At 43.9% G+C, this 27,159-nt stretch overlaps 1 protein-coding gene and 1 pseudogene across 1 annotated transcript in view; both read right to left on the bottom strand.

The window, feature by feature from the left end:
- The window catches only part of LOC141086134 (uncharacterized), a 253,329-nt gene that overhangs the window by 151,664 nt on the left and 74,506 nt on the right, over positions 1–27,159 (bottom strand). The window contains exon 3 of the mRNA XM_073571873.1: positions 15,607–15,656. Coding sequence (XP_073427974.1) covers positions 15,607–15,656 — 50 coding nt within the window. The remainder of the gene's footprint in view (positions 1–15,606; positions 15,657–27,159) is intronic.
- On the bottom strand, positions 10,195–11,510 carry LOC141086043 (polymerase delta-interacting protein 3 pseudogene; annotated as a pseudogene).

The following is a 27,159-nucleotide window of genomic DNA, read 5'->3' as shown; positions in this document are numbered from 1 at the left end:
TGTTACTCCAATAATTAACACTATTTTGCTGTAAAAAAATAAAGATACAGGCCATATATTTTACAATTTAGTATCTCCGTCGCACGTCTCATCTATCTGTGGGCTACAAATTGTGGCATCTGAGGCCTACATTCAACTGAATTTGCTATGTGTTTCCTAGTTCTTGACACTATTTTCTTGAAAAAAAAATAGAGGCCACATATTTTGCAGTGTAGTATCTCTGACAAATGCCTCATCTATCTGTGGGCTGCAAATTGTGTCACTTGAGGCCTCAATTCAAATATTTTGCTGTGTGTTACACTAGTTCTTAACACTATTTCGCCAACTTAACTTCCTTTTCCCTGATCATCTCTGTCAAAACGTCAAGAGAGGAGTCTACCCCTGGTTCGGGGATGGATTCATCCGGGAAAGCTGACGTCTCCTCCTAATCAAGGTCCTTCTTCCCCAAGAGGTACTTATAGAAGGATCTGACAACCTCCAGGGTCCTTGATCTGGATGGCCTCAAGGAACCCTTAGGCTGGGTTCACACGTAGCTCTTTTTTGCGTTTTTGCGGCGATTTTAAATGCGTGATTTTGCCACGAAAACGCAAAAAAACAGTATCCCATGCAATCCTATGGGATTCCGCAATGCTGTGCTAGTGCTGAGTTTTTTCCCGCAGCGCAATTGGAATCCTGGTAAAATATGCAGCATGCTCATTAATTTTGCGAAATCACAGCGATTTCGCCCACATAGGAATGCATTGTTCTGCTTACTTTCTGCATGTGGCTGTGCCCACCATGCGAAAAGTAAGCAGAACATTTGCGGATGGTACCCACGGTCCAGAGGAGAGGAGACTGTCTTCCGGGCTCTGGGTGCCATATCCCTGTAAAAAATAGAATTAAAATAAAAAATATTGTTATTATCACCTTCCGACGGCCGGCAATCTTCTTCCCGCCTCTCTCCAAGCTCCCAGCATCTTCCGGTCCCAGTAATCCTTTGCGAGAATGACCACGATGACATCGCGGTCTTGCGGGAGTGCGACGTCTAGCGGTCATTCGCGATGACGTCGCAGGAGCGCGATGTCTCGCCGTCATTCGCGCAAAGGATTGCTGGGACTGGAAGATCCCGGGAGCGTGGAGAGAGGCGGGAAGGCTGAGCGGGACACCTGAAGGTGAGAATAACAATATTTTTTATTTTTTTATTATTTTTTACATCTATCTTTTACAACTGATGCCGCATAGGCAGCCTCAATAGTAAAATGTTGGTCACACTTGTCAAACACTATGTTTGACGAGTGTGATCAACCTGTCAATCAGTTCTCCAAGCGATGCTCCAGATCGCTTGGAAAATGCTAGCATTCTGCAAGCTAATTACGCTTGCAAATCACTAGTTTTTCCACGGGAATTTAAAATGCGATTTTCCCGCGGAATGGAATTCCGGTATTCTCGCGGTAACCTCCGCGACAATTCCGCTACGTTTGAACTTAGCCTTAGTGTCGACCAGTACTTTAAACACTTTAATATTCACTGTAAAAAAGTAAAATTACAGGCCACATATTTTACAGTGTAGTATCTCCCTCACATGTCTCTTATATTTGTGGGCTACAAATTTTGGCATTTGAGGCCTCCATTTAACTGTGTTTGCTTGTGTTACTCTAGTTCTTGGCACTATTTTGCTGTAAAAAAATAAAAATACAGGACACATATTTTAAGTGTGGTATCTCCATGTGGTATCTACATTGAACTTATTTTGCTGTGTTACTGATTTTGCTGTGTTACTGCGGTATCCCATAAAGTGGCCCTTTCTATAGGATACCATATATATACTGTGTTTTCATATAAATGATGTGAATTTTTATGTGGACTGTTTATTTTAAATACATTGTGGAACCTGCTGACAGGCAACACAAAATGATTTAATCTTCCACTCCCCAGCTTGATCCAGTGACCCAGCTCTGTTTTAATATGCAGAAGCTTCTGGAAAAACGCCTCAGGGCAGTCAGCCAATAGCTGCAGCTCTACAGTCACATAGAAGGGGGAGGAGCCGAGCCCAAGGTTAGAGTTTTAAATTTGAAATAGCAGTTGGTGGTCGGACAGCTTGAGAAGAGGAAGCCATTTTGTAGGTGAAGGAATTACCTACTTTCTCCCTGCTGGCTTTTCTTAAAAAGGGGACTGGCATGAAAAGGGGAGTTAGTAGACTTCATGTGAGGAAGCCTACTATTGCACCTCCAGGAGGAAGAATTACCTCAGGGCAGAAACAGAGCACAGTGCTGAAGAAGAGATATTCAGACTTAATAAGACCAGAGGTTACTAAGATTTGCCTTTCTGAAGGTACACAGTGACAGCAATCATCAATGGTGAGTGTAATCCTGTACCTCAGTTTACTGCTGTTTATAAATAATAATTTGTCCCATTACCTTTAGTAAAAAGTCTTCTGCTTCAAATTCTTATAGCTACTTCATGACTGGGGCTCAAATGCACCAATTACTACCGCCATCATTATCTTCTGCTTAGTGGCAGTTACTGTGCAAATATTGTATTGTGGGGTTTCCTGTGTGTGAAATTTGAGAAGGAAAGACTCTACTGACAAAAAGCTTGACCAATGTAGGATACACCATACCCTGTCAGGAGTTCAACACTCAGCCATACACTATATGGGAATGCCAAACTACCCTAGTTAGTGACAATATTTGCTGTAAAAAATTAAAAATACAGGCCACATACTTTTCAGTGTGGTATCTCCATCACATGCGTCACCTATCCATGGGCTAAAAATTATATCTTTTGAGGGCTCTACCAAGATGGTGAGCGGCAATGATGCCATAATTAGCATCACCAGCCCACTTCTATGTGTTCTGAAATGCTCTCTGCTCACAATCAAAGAGGAAGCATTGCAGGTGGAGCATGATGAGAGGGAGCAAGGAACCATACATAGTGATTACACACAGCCCAGCCTCATCTCATCCCAACGTGGATTAGGTGACAAAGAGGAAGAGGAGGAGGAGGAAGAACATGAGCTTCTTTCATGCGCTCTACACGGTACTATAAGCACAACTGTCATACCGTGTGTTCAGCATGGATGGCCTGAGGACAGAAAGGAAGAGAGCATGGTCAGCCATTCTCTTGGTAAGGACACAAAAATCTTGCCTGTTAGCAGACTGGCACACATGGCTGAGTTTAGGTTTCGCTGCCTTTCCCATGACCCTTGTATTCTCAAAATTTTTGGTGACAGTCATTACTGGTTGGTGACACTTCTAGACCCATGCTACAAGGAGAACTTTCAATCTCTTCTTCCAGAGTCAGACAGGTGTACTAAAATGGTGCAGTACCAGAAGTCTCTTGTTGTGGAATTATTAAAAAAATTCCCATTGGAAACAGTGGCAGAGGTCACAGTTCGTTGGGCCAGACTTCTCTACACCACCGCATAACAGCAAAACATAACCTCAAATGCAGTGTATCTTGTTGGGAGGTATATTACCATGCACCTCTTCACACCCACACATGGGTATACGCTTACTGATTTTGGCTACTTGCTGTTATCATCCTCCGTCTCCATCATCCACCAACACTAGATAACCAGGGCAAATGTGTTCCATAATGAAACAGCCATGCTATTCTTTTCAAAGATGTTTATGATGCCCATAAAAAAATGTTGACACAGTAGATTGATGTGTACCCCCCAGGGTGAAATGTTTCTCAGCCCATACATTTAGTGTATGGGCATTACAAGTACAGGAGACTCGCTCCTTCAAATAGGGAGAGAAATTTATAGGAGGCCATGCTCCATGTCTATTCAGACACCACCAGTAGATCACCAGGGTGAATGTGTTTCATGATGCAACAGCTACACTATTGTTTTCAAAGGGGTGTGTTTAGTGTCAGCAGAGTTCATCTATCATTTCTTGTGCTCCTCACTCCAACCAATGAGGTGTCCAAATAAATATCAATTTAAAAAAAAAAAATAACAGGTTTGGACAGAAAGAGCAAATAAATAGCTTTTGTATGGCCCTGCGCCCTGCCTACACTAGAGATTTTTTTATTACCAGCATTAAATACAAATTTGTAAATGTAGATGAAGTTTATGGAAAACCACAATCTGTGTCCTGCCAGCATTCCTCTGTACACATCTCCGTATTTAGATCACTATTAGCATGATCTATTTCCCTTCAGCATTTCTCTGTATTCAAATCACAGATATTACAACATGCTTCAGCCGCAGGGCAATAAGTATTGCCTACAATTGTAGAGTTCTGGATAACATTTTCACAGTGTGAAACAATAATTAGGCATAAAATTTGTTTTTTGGCTAGAACACAGTCGGTGGACTCTCAGTAATCCTCCCCTATTTACTGGAATATGCAGGTCTTCATACTGTGGCATGGCTAAGGGTTGTATAATCGATGGGAGATACAGTATGTGTCTCAGAGATGGCTTGACTCCGTAATATAGATATTGCTTTATTACTAATGTTTGCAAGGACCTGTGGTGAGGTCACAGTCATGTGACCAGTCAGCTGCTGGGTTCGTGGGTGTGGCTACACCCTTATGATGTAGCCTGCTCCTTAACCAGGCAGCTTTATGCGAGGTGGGACAAGCCTCTGGTGTGTACGGAGGCTCCAGGACTGAGCCTGAAGAAACGGACATTTATGTTTTTTCCTTTTGAGCTGAAGGCTATTTTCTTTGTTACTTGCTGCTTGATGGGTTTATGATGTAATAAACCACATGAACTTTAAAGGAACCTGCCTCCTGACTGTCTCCCGCTGCACCTGAGAGAGTAGAATCCCTACAATTGGTGCTAGATGTGCAGGCAGCGTTCCCAGCAGAGTCGTGAGACTGTTACTGCATGTCCTGGGTCAAGTTGGCAGCAAGCCAGCAAGCATTGCCTGGAAAAATGGAGGACCTGCTGAAACATCTGGTCCAGACCCAGGCACAGCAACAGGAGACCAAAAGGCTGTTGTTACAGCAGATCCAGCAGAGCCAGCAGGAGCAACGGCAGCAGATGCAGCTTCTGGCAACCGCCATCCAGGAGGGCAGGACGAGCGCCTCAACCCCAGGTCTGGCTGATGCCACCCATGTCGGGAAGGCGGTAAGATGCCCATTACAAAAAATGACCCCTGAGGATGATGTTGAGGCCTTCTTGACAGTGTTTGAGAGGCTGGCTGAGAGGGAAAAATTTCAACCAGAGCAGTGGGCAAAGGTACTGGGCCCATACCTGATGAGGGCGCCCCAGAAGGCATACTATGACTTGACTGTACAAGACGCCAAGGAGTATCCCAAACTAAAAGCGGAAATTCTCGCACATTTGGGGGTGACAATGACTATTAGGGCACAGCGAGTTCACTGCTGGGCCTATCACTGGAACAAACTGCCACGCTCCCAAATGTTCGACCTGTTGCACCTGGTCCAGAAATGGCGGCAGCCAGAGTCATCTTCGCCTGCAAAGATGGTAGAGCGAGTGGTAATGGATCGGTTTGTGCATTCCCTGCCGAGACCCCTACAGACTTGGGTTGCCCAGGGGGATTCCCAGAATGCCGATGAACTGGTAGGACTGGTCAAGAGATACCAGGGAATGGAAGGCTCCTTGGGGAAGCAACCCATTCCATATTGGGGGTTCCAGCAGGGGGTGGAGTCCCAAAAAGGGGTGGGGCATCCAAGGTTAAAAGGGGCGGGGGAGGCAGTGCCCAAGGTCCCCACGGGTGATATTATTTGCTGGAAGTGCCACAGGACCAGACATATAGCTGCCTGTTGTCCCCAGACCACCGAGCAGATGGACTACAGCATGGGACACCGTAGTTCATACTATGCATATCTAGTTTGCAGTGTGAACGCTCCACCTAACGAGGGGCCGCAAGTGTGTCCCGTGAAGGTGAATGTTCGAGCAGTAATGGTGCTGCTAGACTCCAGGAGCTTGGTGACTCTTGTATGGGCCACCTTTCCTCTCAGCCTACTCCCGGGTAAAAAAGTCGGTGTTCAGTGCATACATGGCGATGCAAAAGACAACTCTATGGCCAGGGTGAACATTGAAACGGCACATGGCACCGAGTCCCATGAAGTTGGCGTCATTCGGGACTTGTTGCATCCTATAATTATAGGCCGGGATTTTAGTTTGTTTTGGGATCTGTGGGGTAAGGGTTCTGAGATTGCTAGCAAGAGCAGTGAACCAATGAACCCTAATAAGATATCGCACCATCAGAGGTAGACGGGTTTCCTTTATGTGTCCTTGTTGGGGATGAGGAGGAAGGGGTCCGCTGTATCTGACATTCCGGAGTTAGGGGTGGCCGTTGAGAATTTTTGGGACTGCTTAACATAGGGACCCAACACTGAGAGAAGCCTTCAACAATGTCACCGTCATTAATGGGGTTGCACAAGGGTCGGGAGAAGATAAGGGAGGAGGTGGTAGAGCAGTTAATAGTACCAGGCCCCTATAGACGGAAAGGGATGGACATGGCCCATTCACACATCTTGGGGGGACACATGGGGGTGGAAAAAATGCAGAAATGGATTGTACAGAGGATCTATTGGCCTGGGTGTCACCAGGAAATAGCAAACTATTGAAGGTCCTGCCCAACATGTCAGTTAACTGCCCCCACATCTCATTTTCCAAACCCCCTTGTGCCACTGCCCATTATTGAGGTGCCATTTGAGAGAATTGCCATGGACTTGGTCGGTTCCTTAGTTAAATCAGCTCACGGCCATCAGTATATATTAGTAATCCTGGACTATGCCACCGGCTATCCTGAAGCAATTACCCTGAGAAATTCCTCTGGGAAGAGTATCGCCCGCTAGCTGGTCAATGTGTTTTTTGGACGGGTTTGCCGAAGGAGATCCTGACCGACCAGGGAACGCCTTTTATGAGCAAGGTGATGAGGGAATTGTGCAGAGTCCTGCAAATCTCCCAGTTGAGGACTTCAGTGTAACATCCGCAGTCAGATGGCCTTGTTGAGAGGTTTAACAAGACACTGAAGAGCATGCTAAGAAAAGTCATAGAGAAAGATGGTAGAGACTGGGATTGCCTCTTACAGTATCTGCTGTTTTCTATCCGTGAAGTCCCCCAAGGCCTCCACAGGGTTCTCGCCCTTCGAGCTTCTGTACAGCCGACATCCGCGAGGTCTCCTAGATATAGCCAAGGAAACCTGGGAAGCCGAAGTCACGCCCCACAGAAGCATCATTGAGCATGTGGCACTGATGCAGCAGAAGGTTGCGAAGGTGATGCCCATTGTTAAAGAACATCTCCACCAGGCACAAGAGGCTCAGGCCAGGGTCTACAACCGGTCAGCAAGAGTGAGGCAGTTCAATCCGGGAGACCGAGTTCTCGTGCTAATTCCGACGGTGGAGAGTAAGTTCTTGGCCAAGTGACAAGGGCCGTATGAGGTGGTGGAGAAGCTTGGAGACGTAAACTACAAGATCCACCAACCCGGAAGACGGAAGCCATACCAGGTTTACCATGTCAACCTCATCAAGCCATGGCAAGATAGAGAGCCAGGGATAACTCCGTGCTTGCTGGGCAATCTAGAAGCGGAGGTTGGAGCGGTTACCATAGCAGAGACGCTATAGAAGGCCCAGAAACAGCAGTGCCAGGAGTTACTCCAGAAAAACAGGGACCTGTTTTCAGAGCTGCTGGGGTGCACGAAGGTTGTGGAGCACGAAGTTCTGACTGAGCCACATGTGCGGGTGAACGTGAAGCCGTATCGAATTCCTGAGGCTCGTCGAGAGGTAATCTCCAAGGAGGTGCAGTGTATGTTGAAGCTCTGGGTCATTGAGGAATCCAAGAGTGGCTGGTCGAGCCCGATTGTCCTGGTCCCAAAACCTGATGGTGAATGGAGGTTCTGCAATGATTACCGAAAGCTGAATGAGGTCTCCAAGTTCGTTGCTTATCCCATGCCACGTGTTGATGAGCTCATCGAGAGACTTGGACCTGCCAGGTACATAACCACCTTGGATCTGACAAAGGGATATTGGCAGATCCCCATAGCACAGGAAGCCAGGGAGAAGATGGCATTTTCTACACCAGACGGATGCTTCCAGTATGTCCGGATGCCGTTTGGCCTGCAGGGAGCGCTGACAAACTTCCAGAGGGCTATAGATAGAATCCTTGCACCTCCTAAGCTATACGCTCCCTCGTATCTGGATGATATTGTCATGTTTACCCCAGAATTTGGAGACTCACCTGAAAAAGGTCCAAGCAGTGTTTGATGCTCTAAGGGATGCGGGGTTTACAATAAACCCGAAGAAGTGTGCCTTGGGTAAAGAAGAAGCTAAGTACCTCGGATATGTAGTGGGGTGTGGCGAGATCAAACCCCAAATCAATAAAGTGGAAGCAATTCAAACATGGCCAAGACCTCTCCCCAAAAAGCAAATCCTTTCTGAGGATCGTGGGATACTACAGAAGGTTTATCCCAAACTTCGCCATGATGGCTGCACCTCTAACTGATCTGCTTAAGGGGACAAAGTCAGTAATGGTCAGATGGTCCGGAGAGGCGGAGTCAGCCTTCCAAGAAATGAAAGGGGCTCTATGAAAGCAACCCGTTCTGGTGGCCCCGGACTTTAAAAAAGAGTTCATCCTTCAGACAGATGCCTCAGATGTCGGGGTAGGTGCAGTCCTCTCCCAGGAGATACATTGGGAGGAGCATCATGTCCTCTACCTGAGTAGGATGCTATCTTCATGTGAAAAGAATTACTCAGTCATAGAGAAGGAGTGTTTGGCCATAAAGTGGGCAGTGGATACGTTATGGTACTATCTGGTGGGACGTAAGTTTAGATTAATATCCCACCATGCCCCACTCAGATGAATGAGGGAAACAAAGGGTAAGAATGCTAGGGTCACCCGCTGGTTCTTAGCCCTGTACGACTTCAGCTTCCATGTAGAGCATAGGGCCGGGAAGTTACATGGGAATGCCGATGCCCTCTCAAGAATCCCTTGCCTGGTAGGTGAAAGTGCCAAGCCCCACGGCTTTAGGCAGAGGGGAGAGGTATGTGGCATGGCTAAGGATTGTATAATTGAAGGGAGATATGTGTCTCAGAGATAGCTTGTCTCCGTAATGTAAAGCCCCCGTTACACACAGCGAGATCTCTAGCGATATCGCTAAAGCGTCACCGATTTTGTGATGCAGCAGCGATATTGCTAGCGATATCACTATGTGTGATACTTACCTCCGACCGACTCCCCCGCTGGTTATCGCTGATCACACGAGAATGTCCTGGACTGTTTCTCATCGGCCACTTCCTGCTGGGTTCCTGCTGGCTTCGACGAGCGACGCGTGGATGCGGGTGGGAGGAAGTCTTCATCACCGCATCTGACAGGTAAGTAACAACCGCTGACCTTTGCTATGTCGCTGGCAAGATCTGCCTGTTTGGTAGCTCACTAGCGACCATTTAGCGATGCACCAGCGATCCTGAATGGGTCGTATCGTGGTCAGAATCGTTGGTGCATCGCTAAATGTAACGGTATCCTAAGGCATAATAGATATTGCTTTATTACTAATGTTTGCAAGGACCTGTGTTGAGGTCACAGTCACGTGACCAGTTAGCTGCTGGGTTCGTGGGTGTGGCTACACCCTTATAATGGAGCCTGCTCCTGAACCAGGCAGCTGTATGTGAGGAGGGACAAACCTTCGTGTGTGCGGAGGCTCCAGGACTTAGCCTGAAGAAACGGACATTTATGTTTTTTCCTTTTGAGCTGATGGCTATTTTCTTTGTTACTTGCTGCTTGATGGGTTTATGATGTAATAAACCGCCTGAACTTTAAAGGAACCTGCCTCCTGACTGTCTCCCACTGCACCTGAGTGAGTAGAATCCCTACAGTACCCATTTGGTGGAATCCAGATATTAAAACTACAAAACAACAAAGATTACCTTTCTTTTAGGCACAAACAGATTATTGAAGAAATTTAAACAAGTTATTCATCATTTAGACTCCCTTGTCATAACAGTAAAACCTTAATCATGCTGATTCAGAATACCAGAGCAAGGGGAAAATGGAAATTCTTGAGGCAATAATGCATCTGCCACACAACAAAGGTGAACTGTACTACAATGCTGGGAACAGAATTGATTGTCCAAAGTCTAATGCCAGACTCCTTCAAACATCAACTACCTGCTGGTGATCAGCGCTAAACAAAACACAAGAAGCAAAATGAAGGGTTTTTTAAGGAGTCTCTGGGCCCATATGAGACTTGGGAATCTCTCTTATTACAGTCTCCAATTTGAGCTGGTCTTTTCAGAGCTTAATCTTAAATACCATTGGTTGGATAACTGCTGATGACATGAGGATTTAAAGAGTGCTTTTAAGATAGTATCAGGAGCAACTTCAGCTGGAGGATTTGAATCAACACTGGAGGAGGAGGTTATGTTTCTTCTAGATTCAACGTCCTTATTTAATGGGGTGTCACTTAATCTTTGAAGTATGGACTGGTTTGATGTTATCACAATACCATTCAAATGAAGATTGCATTTCATTGGTTGTCCATATAGGTATCTGTTGTATTTTTTTGTAGGCACCAACTGCATCTCCCTTTCTTATAAACACAACCTCTGCAACTCCTTACCTCAATAAGCGGACAAGCTTCAAGACACCGTATACACATAAAAGCTAGACAATATCTTCCTCTGTCACTCTTGGTTGCAAATTATTAAAGGTCTTTTTTTGCCTTCTAAAGGGCTAAAGACAGACTCTTTTGTAGTCGGCCCTACTGAAAAACTGGCCTCATTTGTGACAAGTGTATGTGACACGTGGGTTAGAGCCTTTGAGCGCAATAAAGATAGCAAAGTCTCGTGTTGAGTAGACATGGGAGCTGTGTATGCATCATTCTGTACCACTTTAGTAAGAGGTAAAGTTTGCCCAAGAGAAAATGAATTTCCAGACATTCCCAGCCTTTTTTGCACAGTGTTGACAGCTGTGACTTTCAACTTGTGGGTGGGGATGTGGGAAAGTTCCAAGTTATCATCAATACCATCATCGTCCATGTCTTGTAAAGAGGAAATCTGTGGTTTCCCTGGTTCCTGGTTAACAACGTTTATTCACATTCCTTTAACATTGTTCATTCCACATGAAGAAATTGTTTTCAGCTGTGAAATTTGGACTGTCTTGGTAATATTTATGGGTGAAGATGAAGAACCTTGTGTCACGGGTGAGTTGATAGTTACGGCAGGTGCACTTCTCTTTAAACTCAGCTTTTCACGAGCATCCATTAGTTTGGTTGGTTGTCCTCCAACACTGATCTGCTGCTATCTATAATTCAGCATCTCACAAGCATCTTGTACTTTACCCTTTATACGGAAACGTGTGTCTTTTGCAACCAATTTTTCACGGGCATCTTTCATGCCTAGCTTGAGATGCAAATCTGTTACAGCTATCTTCTGTTGGGCATCAAACGCATTGCGGTAATTAGTGGTGAGTAAACGACTAATCATTGTAGGCTGGATTCTGGCTCTCATACCTCCCATAGCCCACCTGTTATTAGTCCTGTACGTTCCCATTCCCGCCATCACCATGCCTCTTTTCCTGATCACTTCATCCAATGACATGTATACCATATTTCTGCTGCAAACCTACACCTTCCCAGAAGCAACTGTGTAGGAAACCACGTTATTGTTTTCAAGGGTGTTTATGATGCCCGTAAAAAAAATGTTTCAATACAAAAAGGGTGGGGGAACAAGAGGCGCAATAGTGCCCTATCACTAGTGACACTACGATGTGAGTGGTGTAATGCAGTTCCACTCACCTATCCCAGTTGTGTGACCCACAACTGGCTTGAAGACATAACACAGTATCAGCTGCTGCAGGACCTCCACCGACCACTCCAACGTGGAGAAACTGCCATAGAATATGGGAAGCAAGGTGTGCCACAGTCCGCGCTGCTGAGTCCACAAAATCACCTGGGATGCAAGATGTTGTAACAAAGTACTTCTTTATTCCTTCCTATGCGTTTCGTCTCAGGGATATGAGGAAGGTGCCAGGAAGGGCGCCGAAAAGCATAGGAAGGAATAAAGAAGTACTTTGTTACAACATCTTGCATCCCAGGTGATTTTGTGGACTCAGCAGCGCGGACTGTGGCACACCTTGCTTCCCATATTCTCTGGCAGTAAAAAAAATTGTTGACACAGCATGTTGATGTGTACCCCCCAGGGGAAAATTTTTGGCAGCCCTTACACTAAGTGTGTGGACATTACAAGTATAGAAGACCCACTTCTTTAAACTGGGAAAACTTTTTTCGGAGGCCATCCTCCACATTTTTTCCTTGGGGGATTGGAGTGCGTGCAAATTTGGGGCAGGCCTTGTATTCACTTCATGGGCAAACTTTACGTGACGCAAAAAATCATAATAATTGGAACTTTGGTTTCATGTGGCCATCTACTACGTGGGTTCAAAGGCTTATTGGGGTTTGTGTAACTTTGGAGCAAGGCAGGTCTTGCATTCAATGCATAAGCAAACAGTATGAGAGTACCAAATGAATAATGTTAACTTATTTTTCCTGTGGCCATCCAGTACGTGGGTTCCAAGGGTTATTGGGTTGCGTGTAACTTTGGTGCAAGGCAGGCCTTGCATTCAATGCATAAGAAAACAGTATGGGAGTACCAAATGAATAATGTGAACTTTGTTTTAGTGTGGCCATATAGTTAGTGGGTTCAAATGCTTATTGGGGTGCGTGTAACTTTGGTGCAGGGCAGGCCTTGCATTCAATGCATAAGCAAACAGTATGGGAGTACCAAATGTATAATGTGAACTTGGTTTACCTGTAGCCATATGTGTAAATTTGGTGCAAGGCAGGCCTTGAATTGAAAGCATAAGCAAATAATATGGGAGTAGCAAATGAATAATGTGAGCTTGGTTTTCCTGTGGCCATCCATTACATGGGTTCAAAGGCTTACAGGGGTGCGTGTAACTTTGGGGAGCCGGCTGATGGTTCTCTAAGAAAAGTGATGGCCGACTGCTGGCCCGGTAAAAATAGACTTTGTGACTTTCAGAGTCCCTCCTTCATAACTGAAACAGGATGTGTCTGATGATGTGTCACACACCATATGGCCAAATAAGGTTGAAAAATGTTAAAATGACATTTCCCAGTGAATGCATTTGTCTTGGTTGAAAGCAATGCTAAAGTTGAAAATCGCATCCAAAACGCTACTTGTGAACATAGCCCAATTGATAGAGGAACAATTTTGTTTTTTTATTTTGCCTTACATACAAATCATTACCCTGGAAAGGATGTTCCATAGCATATTTCCCAGGAAAAACCATTTTCGTTTTTGTATATTTTATTGTGCGCCTGCAAAAGTGGTGTAAGACTCTGATATTATTGTTCACAGTTGTGACCTGGGAGTCAGAAATGCTTCCAGGGGTATTCCTCATGATGTTCCCATGTCATTTGAGAACTGTTCCCATCGATTTCAGATGTTTTTAGACCCTAAAAGATCCCAGGGGGGGCACGGCAAAAATGCTTGGTTTTCCAATAGACTTACATTGGGCTCATTGCTCGGGTCGAGCACCCGAGCATTCCAATTTGCTCAACCCAAGCAATGAGCACCCGAGCATTTTAGTGCTTGTTCATCACTACCCAAGTACTGACTACAACTGTACTTGAAATAGTAATCCATAAGATATCATAGTTTCTGGCTATAATTAGGAGGCCCAAATGACAGCAATAAATGTTGATGTTTCAGCAGTGTGGGAAATGGTGCCAGACAGATTTTTTCCCTGAATTCGCATGAAACCTGTTGTGAGTTCATTTTCCCCTTCGTCACTGAGGTCTGGTGAACTCCCTATTCTGGTAAAGGAAGGTAATGAGCCTGATTATCAGGCACCTGAGCCTAATGAGGATGACTGGCTGAGTGGAGTCACGGACTGGATATAAGGCTGCCGACGCCTTTCTACCCTGCGGGTTTTTTCTCTGTGGACTTCTAGGACACCAGTCTGATTCCTGCTCCTCTAAAGCTAAGTTTTCTGTTTTGCCTGTTAGCATTTTTGTTTTGTTTTTTGTTTTCCTTGCTTTTCTGTATTCTGCCATTCCCTGCTGGGGTGAGCTGAATCTCCTTTTGCCTGTAGCTCTGTCTTCAGAATATTCCTGAATACTGACATAGCTTTTTTGAAGCCTAGCGTCTTCAGGGCCTTTTTCACTGTCAGTCTGTTGGCTCTTATTTTCATAGGGTTTTTCACGTATTGCAGACAGCAGCCTTCCTGTCCTTTTCTATCTAGTTAGCTTGGGCCCCATCTTTGCTCAGTCTATCTTTCTGTCTGTGTTAGTATTTTCATCTTGCTTCACCGTCATTATATGTTGGGGGCTGCCTATTGCTTTGGGGTCTGCTCTGGGGCAGTTTAGATTTCCCCTTTCTTCCTTTAGGCCTATTTAATCCTCCAGCTGTGATCGAGGGGTCTAGGGCATCGTAGGAACCCCCCACGGCTACTGCTAGTTGTGTTGATAGGTTCAGGGGTCTGCAATCCGATAGCTGCCAACTTCTCTGGTTTTCTGGACTTAGCTAACATTTCTGTTTTTGCCTCCTACGGTGACTCAATCATAACAGAAACCTCAAATATCAGGATATTTTACTCAATCTTGATCTTCTTGGTATTCAGGATTTCACTTTAAATCATACATATTTTTATAATTTTTCTGCTTGCACAATTATACACGTGGCAATACAAACTATGCTTTGTTTTATTTTATTTTACTTTTTGTAATATATATTTTACTTTCTATATATACATATATATTGTGACAGGATCACTGGAGCTGTATGTGAGGGGAGGTGTGAGTCACGGAGATTGCTTTCCTCTGTGATCTAGAAACCCATAAGTTTCTTTTTAGAATGCTATGTGCTGAAGGAGTTAAGCGGTCATGTTATGGGTGGCATTTTAGGTGAGTAGGTAAGAGATATGGGGGATGCCTACTCATCATATCTCCACCTCAAGGGTGAGACTGGGAAATAAATGTCCAGCCATTTTTTTTTATTTGTCGGTGTTGTGCTGAGGTATGAATCCTCCTAACTGCTAGCTTTTGAGAGAGCTTCCATATGTTTTGTCCCAAAGGCACTGGGTAGGACTTTATATGAACTGTTTATTTCCATTTGAGCCAGAAAGGCTGTTTTCCTGTTGACATTTTGGGGTTTTTGGTTTATGATGCAATAAACCACTCAAAGACTTTAACCACACATGTGCCTATGTCTACCTCGAGGTGCAGCTAAGTGAGCCGACCTTCCACAATATATACACACACCAGTCAAAGGTTAGGATGCACCTGTTAATGCAATGGTTTTTCTTGTTGTTATTGGAATATGCACATTGTATATTCAGACTGCAGTTGAAACTATTGCAAAAAATTTCTGTCTACTTGTTTATGCGAGATATAACATGGCAGATATGGGACCCTTCAGGAGGCCCTCAGATGTCAAGTCAACCAATTGCTTCTCACTATAGGATCGCTTGATGGAGGAAGCAGTGATTATCAGAAATGGCAACTGAAATGTTGAACCCTTATAAATGATCATCTTATGCTAGACAGTGGCATTTTAAAGGTTAAGCTGTAGAAATTGGAGCTAGCTTTGATTGCATCAGTTATACTCTGGTTCCAGCTGTGCAACAGAGCCAGTTCCCAAGCAGAAGATACACGTACTCCGGGGTTAATGAAATACTTCTTACCTTGTGAGTTCCATTTAGAATACTTTCTTTGTCAGTATGATAAAGATGATCTAATTTATATAAAAATATAGGTATTAATTTTATTGTTTTTTTTACTATCAATATATTCTGCAATATCAGCATACATATAAATGTCTATTCCAATAGAGCTTACAATCTAATTTCCCTATCTATGGCCTCATTCAGATATAAGTGCAATGTGCAGAAAATCGTCTAATTTTCAAAAGTGATTTGGATCCGATTTTAATTTGTGTTTTATTTTATTATTGCTTTTAACATAGGAAAATAAATAAGAAATTGTAGAGCTTTCCCTAATAATTATAATTTTAAAATATATATAGCTTGGATTGCACAAGAATGCCAATATATGCTGCCACTGATTCTTCAGGGACCCGTTTATTTTTGGTAATTTTAACCCCTTCACCCCTAAGGGTGGTTTGCACGTTCATGTCCGGGCCAATTTTTACAATTCTGACCATTGTCCCTTTATGAGGTCCCGGTGATTCTGACACTGTTTTCTCGTGACATATTGTACTTCATGACAGTGGTAACATTTCATTCAAATAACTTGCTTTTATTTGTGGAAAAAAATGGAAATTTGGCGAAAATTTAGAAAATTTTGCAATTTTCCAACTTTGAATTTTTATGCCCTTAAATCACAGAGATATGGCACACAAAAAACTTAATAATTAACATTTCCCACATATTTGCTTTACATCAGCACAATTTTGGAACCAAAATTTTTTTTTGTTAGGAAGTTATAAGGGTTAAATTTGACCAGTGATTTCTCATTTTTGCAGTACCATTTTAATTTTACGGACCACATCACATTTGAAGCCACTTTGAGGGGTCTATATGATAGAAAATACCCCAAAGTGATGCCATTCTAAAAACTGCACCCCTTAAGGTGCTCAAAACCACATTCAAGAAGTTTATTAACCCTTCAGGTGCGTCACAGGAATTTTTTGAATATTTAAAAAAAAATGAACATTTAACTTTTTTCTCACAAACAAAATATTTCAGGTTCAATTTTTTTATTTTACCAAGGGTAACAGGAGAAATTGGACTGCAAAAGTTACTGTGCAATTTGTCCTGAGTACGCTGATACCTGATACAGTGGGGAAAAAAAGTATTTAGTCAGTCAGCAATAGTGCAAGTTGCACCACTTAAAAAGATGAGAGGCGTCTGTAATTTACATCATAGGTAGACCTCAACTATGGGAGACAAACTGAGAAAAAAAAATCCAGAAAATCACATTGTCTGTTTTTTTTTCATTTTATTTGCATATTATGGTGGAAAATAAGTATTTGGTCAGAAACAAGCAATCAAGATTTCTGGCTCTCACAGACCTGTAACTTCTTCTTTAAGAGTCTCCTCTTTCCTCCACTCATTACCTGTAGTAATGGCACCTGTTTAAACTTGTTATCAGTATAAAAAGACACCTGTGCACACCCTCTAACAGTCTGACTCCAAACTCCACTATGGTGAAGACCAAAGAGCTGTCAAAGAACACCAGAAACAAAATTGTAGCCCTGCACTAGGCTGGGAAGACTGAATCTGCAATAGCCAACCAGCTTGGACTGAAGAAATCAACTGTGGGAGCAATAATTAGAAAATGGAAGACATACAAGACCACTGATAATCTCCCTCGATCTGGTGCTCCATGCAAAATCCCACCCCGTGGGGTCGGAATGATCACAAGAACGGTGAGCAAAAATCCCAGAACCACGCGGGGGGACCTAGTGAATGAACTGCAGAGAGCTGGGACCAATGTAACAAGGCCTACCATAAGTAACACACTACGCCACCATGGACTCAGATCCTGCAGTGCCAGACGTGTCCCACTGCTTAAGCCTGTACATGTCCGGGCCCATCTGAAGTTTGCTAGAGAGCATTTGGATGATCCAGAGGAGTTTTGGGAGAATGTCCTATGGTCTGATGAAACCAAACTGGAACTGTTTGGTAGAAACACAACTTGTCGTGTTTGGAGGAAAAAGAATACTGAGTTGCATCCATCAAACACCATACCTACTGTAAAGCATGGTGGTGGAAACATCATGCTTTGGGGCTGTTTCTCTGCAAAGGGGCCAGGACGACTGATCCGGGTACATGAAAGAATGAATGGGGCCATGTATGGTGAGATTTTGAGTGCAAACCTCCTTCCATCAGCAAGGGCATTGAAGATGAAACGTGGCTGGGTCTTTCAACATGACAATGCTCCAAAGCACACCGCCAGGGGAACGAAGGAGTGGCTTCGTAAGAAGCATTTCAAGGTCCTGGAGTGGCCTAGCCAGTCTCCAGATCTCAACCCTATAGAAAACCTTTGGAGGGAGTTGAAAGTCCATGTTGCCAAGCGAAAAGCCAAAAACATCACTGCTCTAGAGGAGATCTGCATGGAGGAATGGGCCAACATACCAACAACAGTGTGTGGCAACCTTGTGAAGACTTACAGAAAACGTTTGACCTCTGTCATTGCCAACAAAGGACATATCACAAAGTATTGAGATGAAATTTTGTTTCTGACCAAATACTTATTTTCCACCATAATATGCAAATAAAATAAAAAAAAAACAGACAATGTGATTTTCTGGATTTTTTTTTCTCAGTTTGTCTCCCATAGTTGAGGTCTACCTATGATGTAAATTACAGACGCCTCTCATCTTTTTAAGTGGTGCAACTTGCACTATTGCTGACTGACTAAATACTTTTTTTCCCCACTGTATGTGGGGGGGAACCACTGTTTCGGCTCAGAAGGGAAAGAGCGCCGTTTGACTTTTTCAATGCAAAATTGGCTGGAATTCAGATCGGACTCCATGTCACGTTTGGAGAGCCCCTGATGTACCTAAACAGTGGAAACCCCCCACAAATGACACCATTTTGGAAACTAGACCCCCCCAAGGAACTTTGAACCCCCAAGGGCTTCACAGAAGTTTATAACATACAGCCGTACAATTAAAAAATCATATTTTTTCCACAAAAATGATCTTTTCACCCTCAATTCTTATTTTTCCAAGGGTAACAGGACCTTAAAAGTTATTGTGCAATTTGTCCTGAGTACGCTGATACCCCACATGTGGGGGGTAAACCACTATTTGGGCGCATGGCAGAGCTTGGAAGGGAAGCAGCGCCAATTGACGTTTTTTGGCTGGAATTGAGATCGGACACCATGTCGCGTATGGAAAGCCCATGATGTACCAAAACAGTAAAAAACCCCACAAGTGACACCATTTTGGAAACTAGACCCCCCAAGGAACTTATCTAGATGTGTGGTGAGCACTTTGAACCCCCAGTGCTTCACAGAAGTTTATAACGCCCAGGCGTGAAAATAAAAAAATCGTATTTTTTCAACAAACATGATCTTTTAGTCCCCAATTTTTTTATTTTCCCAAGGGTATCAGGAGAAAATGGACCCCAAATGTTGTTGTGCAATTTGTCCTGAGTATGCTGATACCTCATATGTGGGAGAAAACTACTGTATGGGCACATGTCGGGGCTCGGAAGGGAAGTAGTGACGTTTTGGAATGCAGACTTTGATGGAATGGTCTGCAGGTGTCATGTGCGTTTGGAGAGCCCCTGATGTACCTAAGCTATTGAAACTCCCCACAAGTGACCCCATTTTGGAAACTAGACCCCCCCAAGGAACTTATCTAGATGTGTGGTGAGCACTTTGAACCCTGAAGTGCTTCACAGAAGTTTATAACGCCAGGGCGTGAAAATAAAAAAATCTGTTGTGAGTTCATTTTCCCCTTCACCGTCGATATCTGATGAACTCCCTCTTCTGGTGAAGGAAGGTAGTGAGGCTGATTACCAAACACCTGATCTGGTAGATGATGACTGGGTAACAGGAAATTCTGACTGGATATAAGGCAGCCAATGCCCTTCTGAGTCGCTAGTGATTTCTCTGCTGGATTCTTGGAGACCTGTCTGATTCCTGCTTCCCAAAGATAAGTTTTTGCTCTGCTACTGAACTTATTAGTTTTGCTTTGTTTACCTTGTTTTTTGGAGTTCAGCCATCCCCGGTCGGTGGTGTGCTGAGTTCCATTTTTGTCTCTGATCAGTTTGTCTCTTTGCTCTGTCTTCAGAATTTACCTGAGTGCTGATATAGTCTTTTTGAAGTCCTAGCAACTTCAGGGCCTGTTTTTACTATCAGACGGTTGGGACATTTTTTGGTAGGGTTTTTTTCGGATTGCAGACAGCAGCTTTTCTATCCTGTCCTTTTTAGTTAGCTTGGGCCCCATCGTTTGCTCAACCTATCTTTCTATCTGTGTTAGTGTTTTCATCTTGCTTCACAATCACTATATGTTGGGGGCTGCCTATTGCTTTGTGGTCTGCTCTGGGGCAGTTTAGATTTCCCCTTTCTTTCTTTAGGCCTATTTAGTTCTCCGGCTGTGATCGAGGGGTCTAGGGCATCGTAGGAACCCCCCACAGCTACTGTTAGTTGTTGTGGATAGGATCAGGGGTCTGCAATCCGATAGCTACCAACCTCTCTGGTTTTCTGGACTCAGCTTGTATTTTTGTTTTTTCCTCCTTCGGTGACTCATTCATAACAGAATCACCAGCCATACCGCAGATCCTAGGGTACTCAATAGCAGGAAGGAATTGTAAAAAGAGGAAAAAAAAAAGAGTTTGTCAGAATTTATTTTTTTTTTGGGGGGGTATATTTTTTCCTCTATGTCTCTGAGGCCGTAGGGGGAATTTTTTCTCTCAATGAAGATGAAGCAATTGTCTGATCGTGTGGAGCAGCTCACTGCATAAGTGCGCGGAATTTCCACCTATCTTGCTCATTCACATGCTGCTGAACCAAAGATCCCTACTCCTGATGTGTTTTTTGGGGATCGGTCTAAATTTTTAATTTTAAGAATAATTGTAAATTATTTTTTGCCTTGAAGCCTAACTCGTCGGGGAGCTCCACGCAGCAGGTTAAAATTGTCATCTCTTTGCTGCGCGGCGATCCCCAGGATGGGGCGTTTTCTTTGAAACCTGATGATCCTATTCTTACTTATGTGAGCGCATTTTTTCAAGCCTTGGGGTTGTTGTATGATGAACCTAATGCTATTGATCAGGCTGAAAAGGCCCTGTTGGCATTGAGCAAGGGTCGGGATTCTGTAGAGTTGTACAGTCAAAAATTCCGAAAGTGGGCGGTCCTTACTACCTGGAATGATGGTGCCTTGGCAGCTCTCTTTCGGAAGGGTTTATCAGAAACCGTAAAAGATACTATGGTGGGATTTCCTGTTCCCTCTGGTCTTGACGATTCTATGTCATTAGCCATTCAGGTTGATCGGCGCTTGCGTGAACGCAAAACCGCACGAGAGGTGTTGCCACCTGTTGAACAAATGTCTGAACCTATGCAATGTGATAGAGTTTTGTCTAGGGCGCAACGTCAGGAGTTCAGAAGGCGTAATAAGCTGTGTTTCTTCTGTGGTAATGCCTCGCATATTATTTCTGTCTGCCCTGAACGAGAGAAACGTTTTGCACACACATTTGCTGTGGGTGGTGTTCAACCTAAGTTTCTTCTGGCAATTACTCTGATCTGCTCCCTGTCCACATTTTCCGCTAAGGCTTTTGTGGATTCGGGAGCAGCTCTGAACCTTATGGACTTGGATTTTGCTAAACGTTGTCGATTTCCTATGACACCTCTGCGGACGCCTATCCCTTTGAGGGGTATTGATGCTACTCCTTTGGCGAAGAATAAACCTCCTTTTTGGACCCAGGTGGTAATGCGGGTCGCCCCAGACCATCAAGAGAATTGCAGATTTTTGGTGTTGCATAATTTGCATGATACCATTGTTCTGGGGTTTCCCTGGTTGCAAATCCATAATCCAGTTTTGGATTGGAAATCTGTGTCTGTGGTGAGTTGGGGTTGTCGGTGTGCCCTTAGTGATGCTCCTGTTTTCTCCACCTCTCCCCAGTCGCATGATGTTCCTGACTGTTTGGCTGATTATTATGATGTATTTAGTGAGAATGAGTCTGCGTCTTTGCCTCCTCATAGGAGTTATGACTGTGCAATTGAGCTGAGAGCTGGGTGTAAATTTCCCAAGGGTCGACTTTTCAATTTATCTGTACCTGAACACGAGGCTATGCGATCCTATATTAAGGAGTAGTTGGAGTAGGGTCATATTAGACCATCCTCTTCACCCTTAGGTGCTGGGTTTTTTCCGTGGCTAAGAAAGATGGGTCATTAAGGCCTTGTATTGACTATCGTTCCCTCAACAAAATTACTGTTAAATATCAGTATCCGTTACCCCTGATTTCTGATCTATTCTCCAGAGTTAAAGGTGCTTGCTGGTTTACAAAGCTTGACCTCAGGGGGCGTATAATCTTATTCGCATTAAGCATGGGGATGAATGGAAGACGGCGTTTAATACTCCGGAGGGACATTTTGAGTACCTGGTGATGCCTTTTGGGCTCACTAATGCCCCTTCTGTCTTCCAGTGCTTCATGAATGATATTTTCCGAGACTTGGTGGATAAATTTTTGATCATCTATCTGGATGATATTTTGATCTTTTCCAAGGATTGGGACTCTCATGTGGAACATGTTCGGACTGTGTTCCGGATTTTGAGGGAGAATTCCCTGTATGTCAAGGGATCGAAATGCCTTTTTGGTGTACAGAGGATTTCATTTTTGGGATTTATTTTGTCTCCGTCAACTATTGAAATGGACCCGGCCAAGGTACAGGCCATTTATGATTGGGTTCAGCCCACTTCTTTGAAGGCCCTCCAGAAGTTTTTGGCTTTTGCTAATTTTTATTGTAAATTTATAGCTAATTTTTCTAGTATTGCCAAACCATTGACTGATTTGACTAAGAAGGGTGCTGATGTGCTGAATTAGACTCCGGAGGCTGTTTCTTCCTTTCAGGAGCTGTAGCTAAGGTTCACTTCTGCTCCGGTTTTGCGGCAACCTGATGTCTCACTACCGTTTCAGGTAGAGGTGGATGCTTCTGAGATTGGGCAGGAGCTGTTTTGTCCCAAAAAGATCCTGTAACATCTAAAATGAATCCCTGTGCTTTCTTTTCCCGAAAGTTCTCCCATCCGAACGTAACTATGATGTGGGTAATCGGGAACTGTTAGCCATGAAATGGGCATTTGAGGAGGGGAGACATTGGTTGGAGGGAGCTAAACATCAAGACGTGGTCCTTACTGACCACAAGAATTTGATTTACCTGGAGTCGGCCAAACGCTTGAATCCTAGACAGGCTAGGTGGGCCTTGTTTTTCACATGTTTTGATTTTGTGGTCTCTTTTCTTCCGGGCACTAAGAATGTCAAGGCAGACGCCCTCTCTAGGAGTTTCTTTGCTGATTCTCCTGTTGTGACCAAGCCTGCTACCATCTTAGGGGAGGGGGTAGTTCTTTCTGCCATCTCGCCCGATTTGAGACATGCTCTAGAAGAGTTTCAGGAGGACAAACCTGAGCGTTGTCCCATTGGAAAATTGTATGTTCCTGACCAGTGGAGGAAGAGAGTGATGTCTGAAGTTCATTGCTCTGCATTGGCTGGTCATCCAGGTATTTTTGGTAATAGAGGTTTGGTGAGTCGGTCTTTTTGGTGGCCCGCCTTGTCTCGTGATGTCAGGAATTTTGTGCAGTCCTGTGGGACTTGCTCTCGGTCTAAACCTTGTTCTCTCTCTAGTGGGTTGTTGATGCCTTTGCCGGTGCCCAGAAGGCCATGGACCCATATTTCAATGGATTTTATCTCTGATATGCCTGTCTCTCAAAGAATGACTGTTATTTGGGTGATTTGTGATAGATTCTCTAAGATGGTCCATCTTGTACCACTCCCTAAGTTGCCATCTTCCTCAGAGTTGGTGCCCTTGTTTTTGCAACAGGTGGTTCGGTTGCACGGGATTCCTGAGAACATTGTATCTGACAGAGGAGTTCAGTTTGTGTCTAGATTTTGGAGGACTTTCTGTTCCAAGCTGGGAATTCGGTTGTCCTTCTCCTCTGCGTTTCACCCTCAGACCAATGGGCAGACGGAGAGAACAAACCGGACTTTGGAGTCGTATTTGAGATGTTTTATTTCTGCTGATCAGGATGATTGGGTTTCATTTTTGTCCTTGGCCGAATTTGCTTTAAATAATAGAGCTAGTTCTGCCACTTTGATGTCACCTTTTTTTGTAACTTTGGGTTTCATCCTCGATTCTCTTCAGGGCAGGTGGAGCCTTCTGCCTGCCCCGGTGTTGACACTGTGGTGGAGAGAATGCACCAGATCTGGGACCAAGTGGTGGATAAGTTGTCTCTCTCCCAGGAAAAGGCCCAGCGGTTTTCCAACCGGCATAGGACCATTGGTCCCCAGTTTAAGGTGGGTGATATGGTTTGGTTGTCATCAAAGAATATCGCTATGAAGGTGGCTTCTCCAAAGTTTAAACCTAGATTTATTGGACCTTACAAGATTTTGGAGATTCTTAATCCAGTCTCTTTTCGATTGGCTCTTCCTGTTACATTTAAGATCCATAACGTGTTTCATAAGTCTCTGTTAAAGAGGTTTGTTGAGCCAGTAGTTCCTGTGGTGGCACCTCCTGACCTGGTATTGGTTGAAGGTAATGTGGAATATGAGGTTGAGAAGATACTGGATTCTCGCCTGGCTAGATGGAGACTCCAGTATTTGATTAAATGGAAGGGTTATGGCCAGGAGGATAATTCTTGGGTCCCTGCATCCGATATTAATGCCGAAAGATTGGTTCGTGCCTTTCATCGGGCCCATCCTGATCGCCCTGGTGGCGTGGATGAGGGTTCGGTGACCCCTCCTCAAGGGGGAGGTACTGTTGTGAGTTCATTTTCCCCTTCACCGTCGATGTCTGATGAACTCCCTCTGCTGGTGAAGGAAGGTAGTGAGGCTGATTACCAAACACCTGATCTGGTAGATGATGACTGGGTAACAGGAAATTCTGACTGGATATAAGGCAGCCAATGCCCTTCTGAGTCGCTAGTGATTTCTCTGCTGGATTCTTGGAGACCAGTCTGATTCCTGCTTCCCAAAGATATGTTTTTGCTCTGCTATTGAACTTATTAGTTTTGTTTTGTTTACCTTGTTTTTTGGAGTTCAGCCATCCCCGGTCGGTGGTGTGCTGAGTTCCATTTTTGTCTCTGATCAGTTTGTCTCTTTGCTCTGTCTTCAGAATTTACCTGAGTGCTGATATAGTCTTTTTGAAGTCCTAGCGACTTCAGGGCCTGTTTTTCCTATCAGACGGTTGGGACATTATTTGGTAGGGTTTTTTACGGATTGCAGACAGCAGCTTTTCTATCCTGTCCTTTTTAGTTAGCTTGGGCCCCATCGTTTGCTCAACCTATCTTTCTATCTGTGTTAGTGTTTTCATCTTGCTTCACCGTCATTATATGTTGGGGGCTGCCTATTGCTTTGTGGTCTGCTCTGGGGCAGTTTAGATTTCCCCTTTCTTTCTTTAGGCCTATTTAGTTCTCCGGCTGTGATCGAGGGGTCTAGGGCATCGTAGGAACCCCCCACGGCTACTGTTAGTTGTTGTGGATAGGATCAGGGGTCTGCAATCCGATAGCTACCAACCTCTCTGGTTTTCTGGACTTAGCTTGTATTTTTGTTTTTTCCTCCTTCGGTGACTCATTCATAACAAAAATCATTTTTTCCACAAAAATGATATTTTTGCCCCCAATTTTTTATTTTCCTACAGGTATCAGGAGAAATTGGACCCCAAAAGTTGTTTTGCAATTTGTCCTGAGTAGGCTGATACCCTATATGTGAGGGTAAAACACTGTTTGGGCGCATGGCAGAGCTTGGAAGGGAAGGAGCACCATTTGACTTTTTCAACGCAGAATTGGCTGAAATTGAGATCAGACGCCATGTTGCATTTTGAGAGCACCTGAAGTGTCCAAACAGTGGAAACCCCCCAATTCTAACTCCAACCCTAACTCCAACACACCCCTAACCCTAATCTCAGCTCTAACCCTAGCCCTAACCCTAGCCCTAATGGGAAAATGGAAATAAATACATTTTCTTTTAATTTTATTATTTGTCCCTAACTAAGGGGGTGATAACGGGGGTTTGATAAACTATTTATGGCGGTTTTTATGTTTGACAGCTGTCTCATGCTAAAAGACGCTTTTTATAGTAAAAATAGTTTTTGCATCACCACATATTGAGAGCTATAATTTTTCCATATTTTGACCCACCGAGTCATGTGAGGTCTTATTTTTTGCGGGACGAGTTGACATTTTTATTGGTATCATTTTTGGGCACATGACATCTTTTGATCGCTTTTTATTCCGATTTTTGGGACACAGAATGACCAAAAACCAGTGTTTCATGAATTTCTTTTGGGGGGTGCGTTTACACCATTCCGCGTGCAGTGACATTGATAAGATGATTTTATTCTTTGGGTCGGTATGGTTACAGCGATACCTCATTTAGGTCTTTTTTATGTTTTGGCACTTTTATGCAATGAAAACAATTATTTTTGCATTGCTTTATTCTGCGAGCTATAACTTTTTATATTTTTGCTGATGATGCTGAATGGTGGCTCGTTTTTTGCAGGATGAGATGACGTTTTCAGCGGTACCATGGATATTTATATGTGTCTTTTTGATCGCGTGTTATTGCACTTTTTGTTCAGCAGTATGATAATAAATCATTATTTTTTGCTTTGATTTTTATTTTTTAAGGGGTTCGCTAAAGGGGTTAACTAATGGGACAGTTTTATAGGGCGGGTCGTTACGGGCGCGGCGATACCAAATATGTGTACTTTTGTTTTGTTTTTTTTATTTCCAAAAAAAGAATTTATTAGGGAATATTTTTTTTTTATTATTTTATTTAGCAATTTTTTAAAAATTATTTTTACACTTTTTTTTTTTTTAACTTTATTACATTGTCCCAGGGGGGACATAACTGTCATGTGACAGATCGCTGATCTGTCACATCACAGATCACTGCACTTGGCTTCCTCTTGCCTGCGCTTTGCAGGCACTGAGGAAGCCAGCTCCCTGCAGGCCCCTGAAGGTCCCCGTCACCATCTTTGATTCAGGGACCTGCAGGGATGGACTGCACTGCTGTGGGGGGCTCAGGGAAGCACTTAGGGAGACCCCTCCCTGCCGATGCTTCCCTTTAACTCCCGGTACACCGCAATCGTATTAGATCGCGATTTACAAGAGGTTAACGTGCCGGGGGCAGTCCGTGACTGCCCCTGGCACATTGTGCCAGGTGTCAGCTGTGATAATCAGCTGACACCTGGCCGCGATCAGCGGTGCTCACCACATGAGCGCCGCTGATCCCGCTAGACTACTATCCCATCCATGGGCATAGGGGCCCGGGTCCCATGGAAGGGATAGTACGTCTGATGTCAGAAAGGGGTTAAATTCAGACATGACATTTTGGCACAGACATGGCCATAAAAAACACAGATTATTTTGATTATAACATGCAGAAGTTCTGTCTTGGAGAAAAACAGTTTGAACATGTACTTGAAGATCATATGTCTGAATGAGGCCTTAGACACATATTTTCTGCCAAACTGTTAAGAAACTTAGTCAGCAATCATTGTATTTATGATAAAACCTAACAATCACACAAGAAATTCAGTTGACTTATCTCTAA

This window comes from Dendrobates tinctorius, unplaced genomic scaffold, assembly GCF_039654945.1.
Source record: "Dendrobates tinctorius isolate UK_male_01 unplaced genomic scaffold, ASM3965494v1 ptg000030l, whole genome shotgun sequence".
Classification (NCBI taxonomy): Eukaryota; Metazoa; Chordata; class Amphibia; order Anura; family Dendrobatidae; genus Dendrobates; species Dendrobates tinctorius.
Note: the sequence above shows the minus strand (reverse complement) of the source record. Positions and strands in the feature narration are given on the sequence as shown.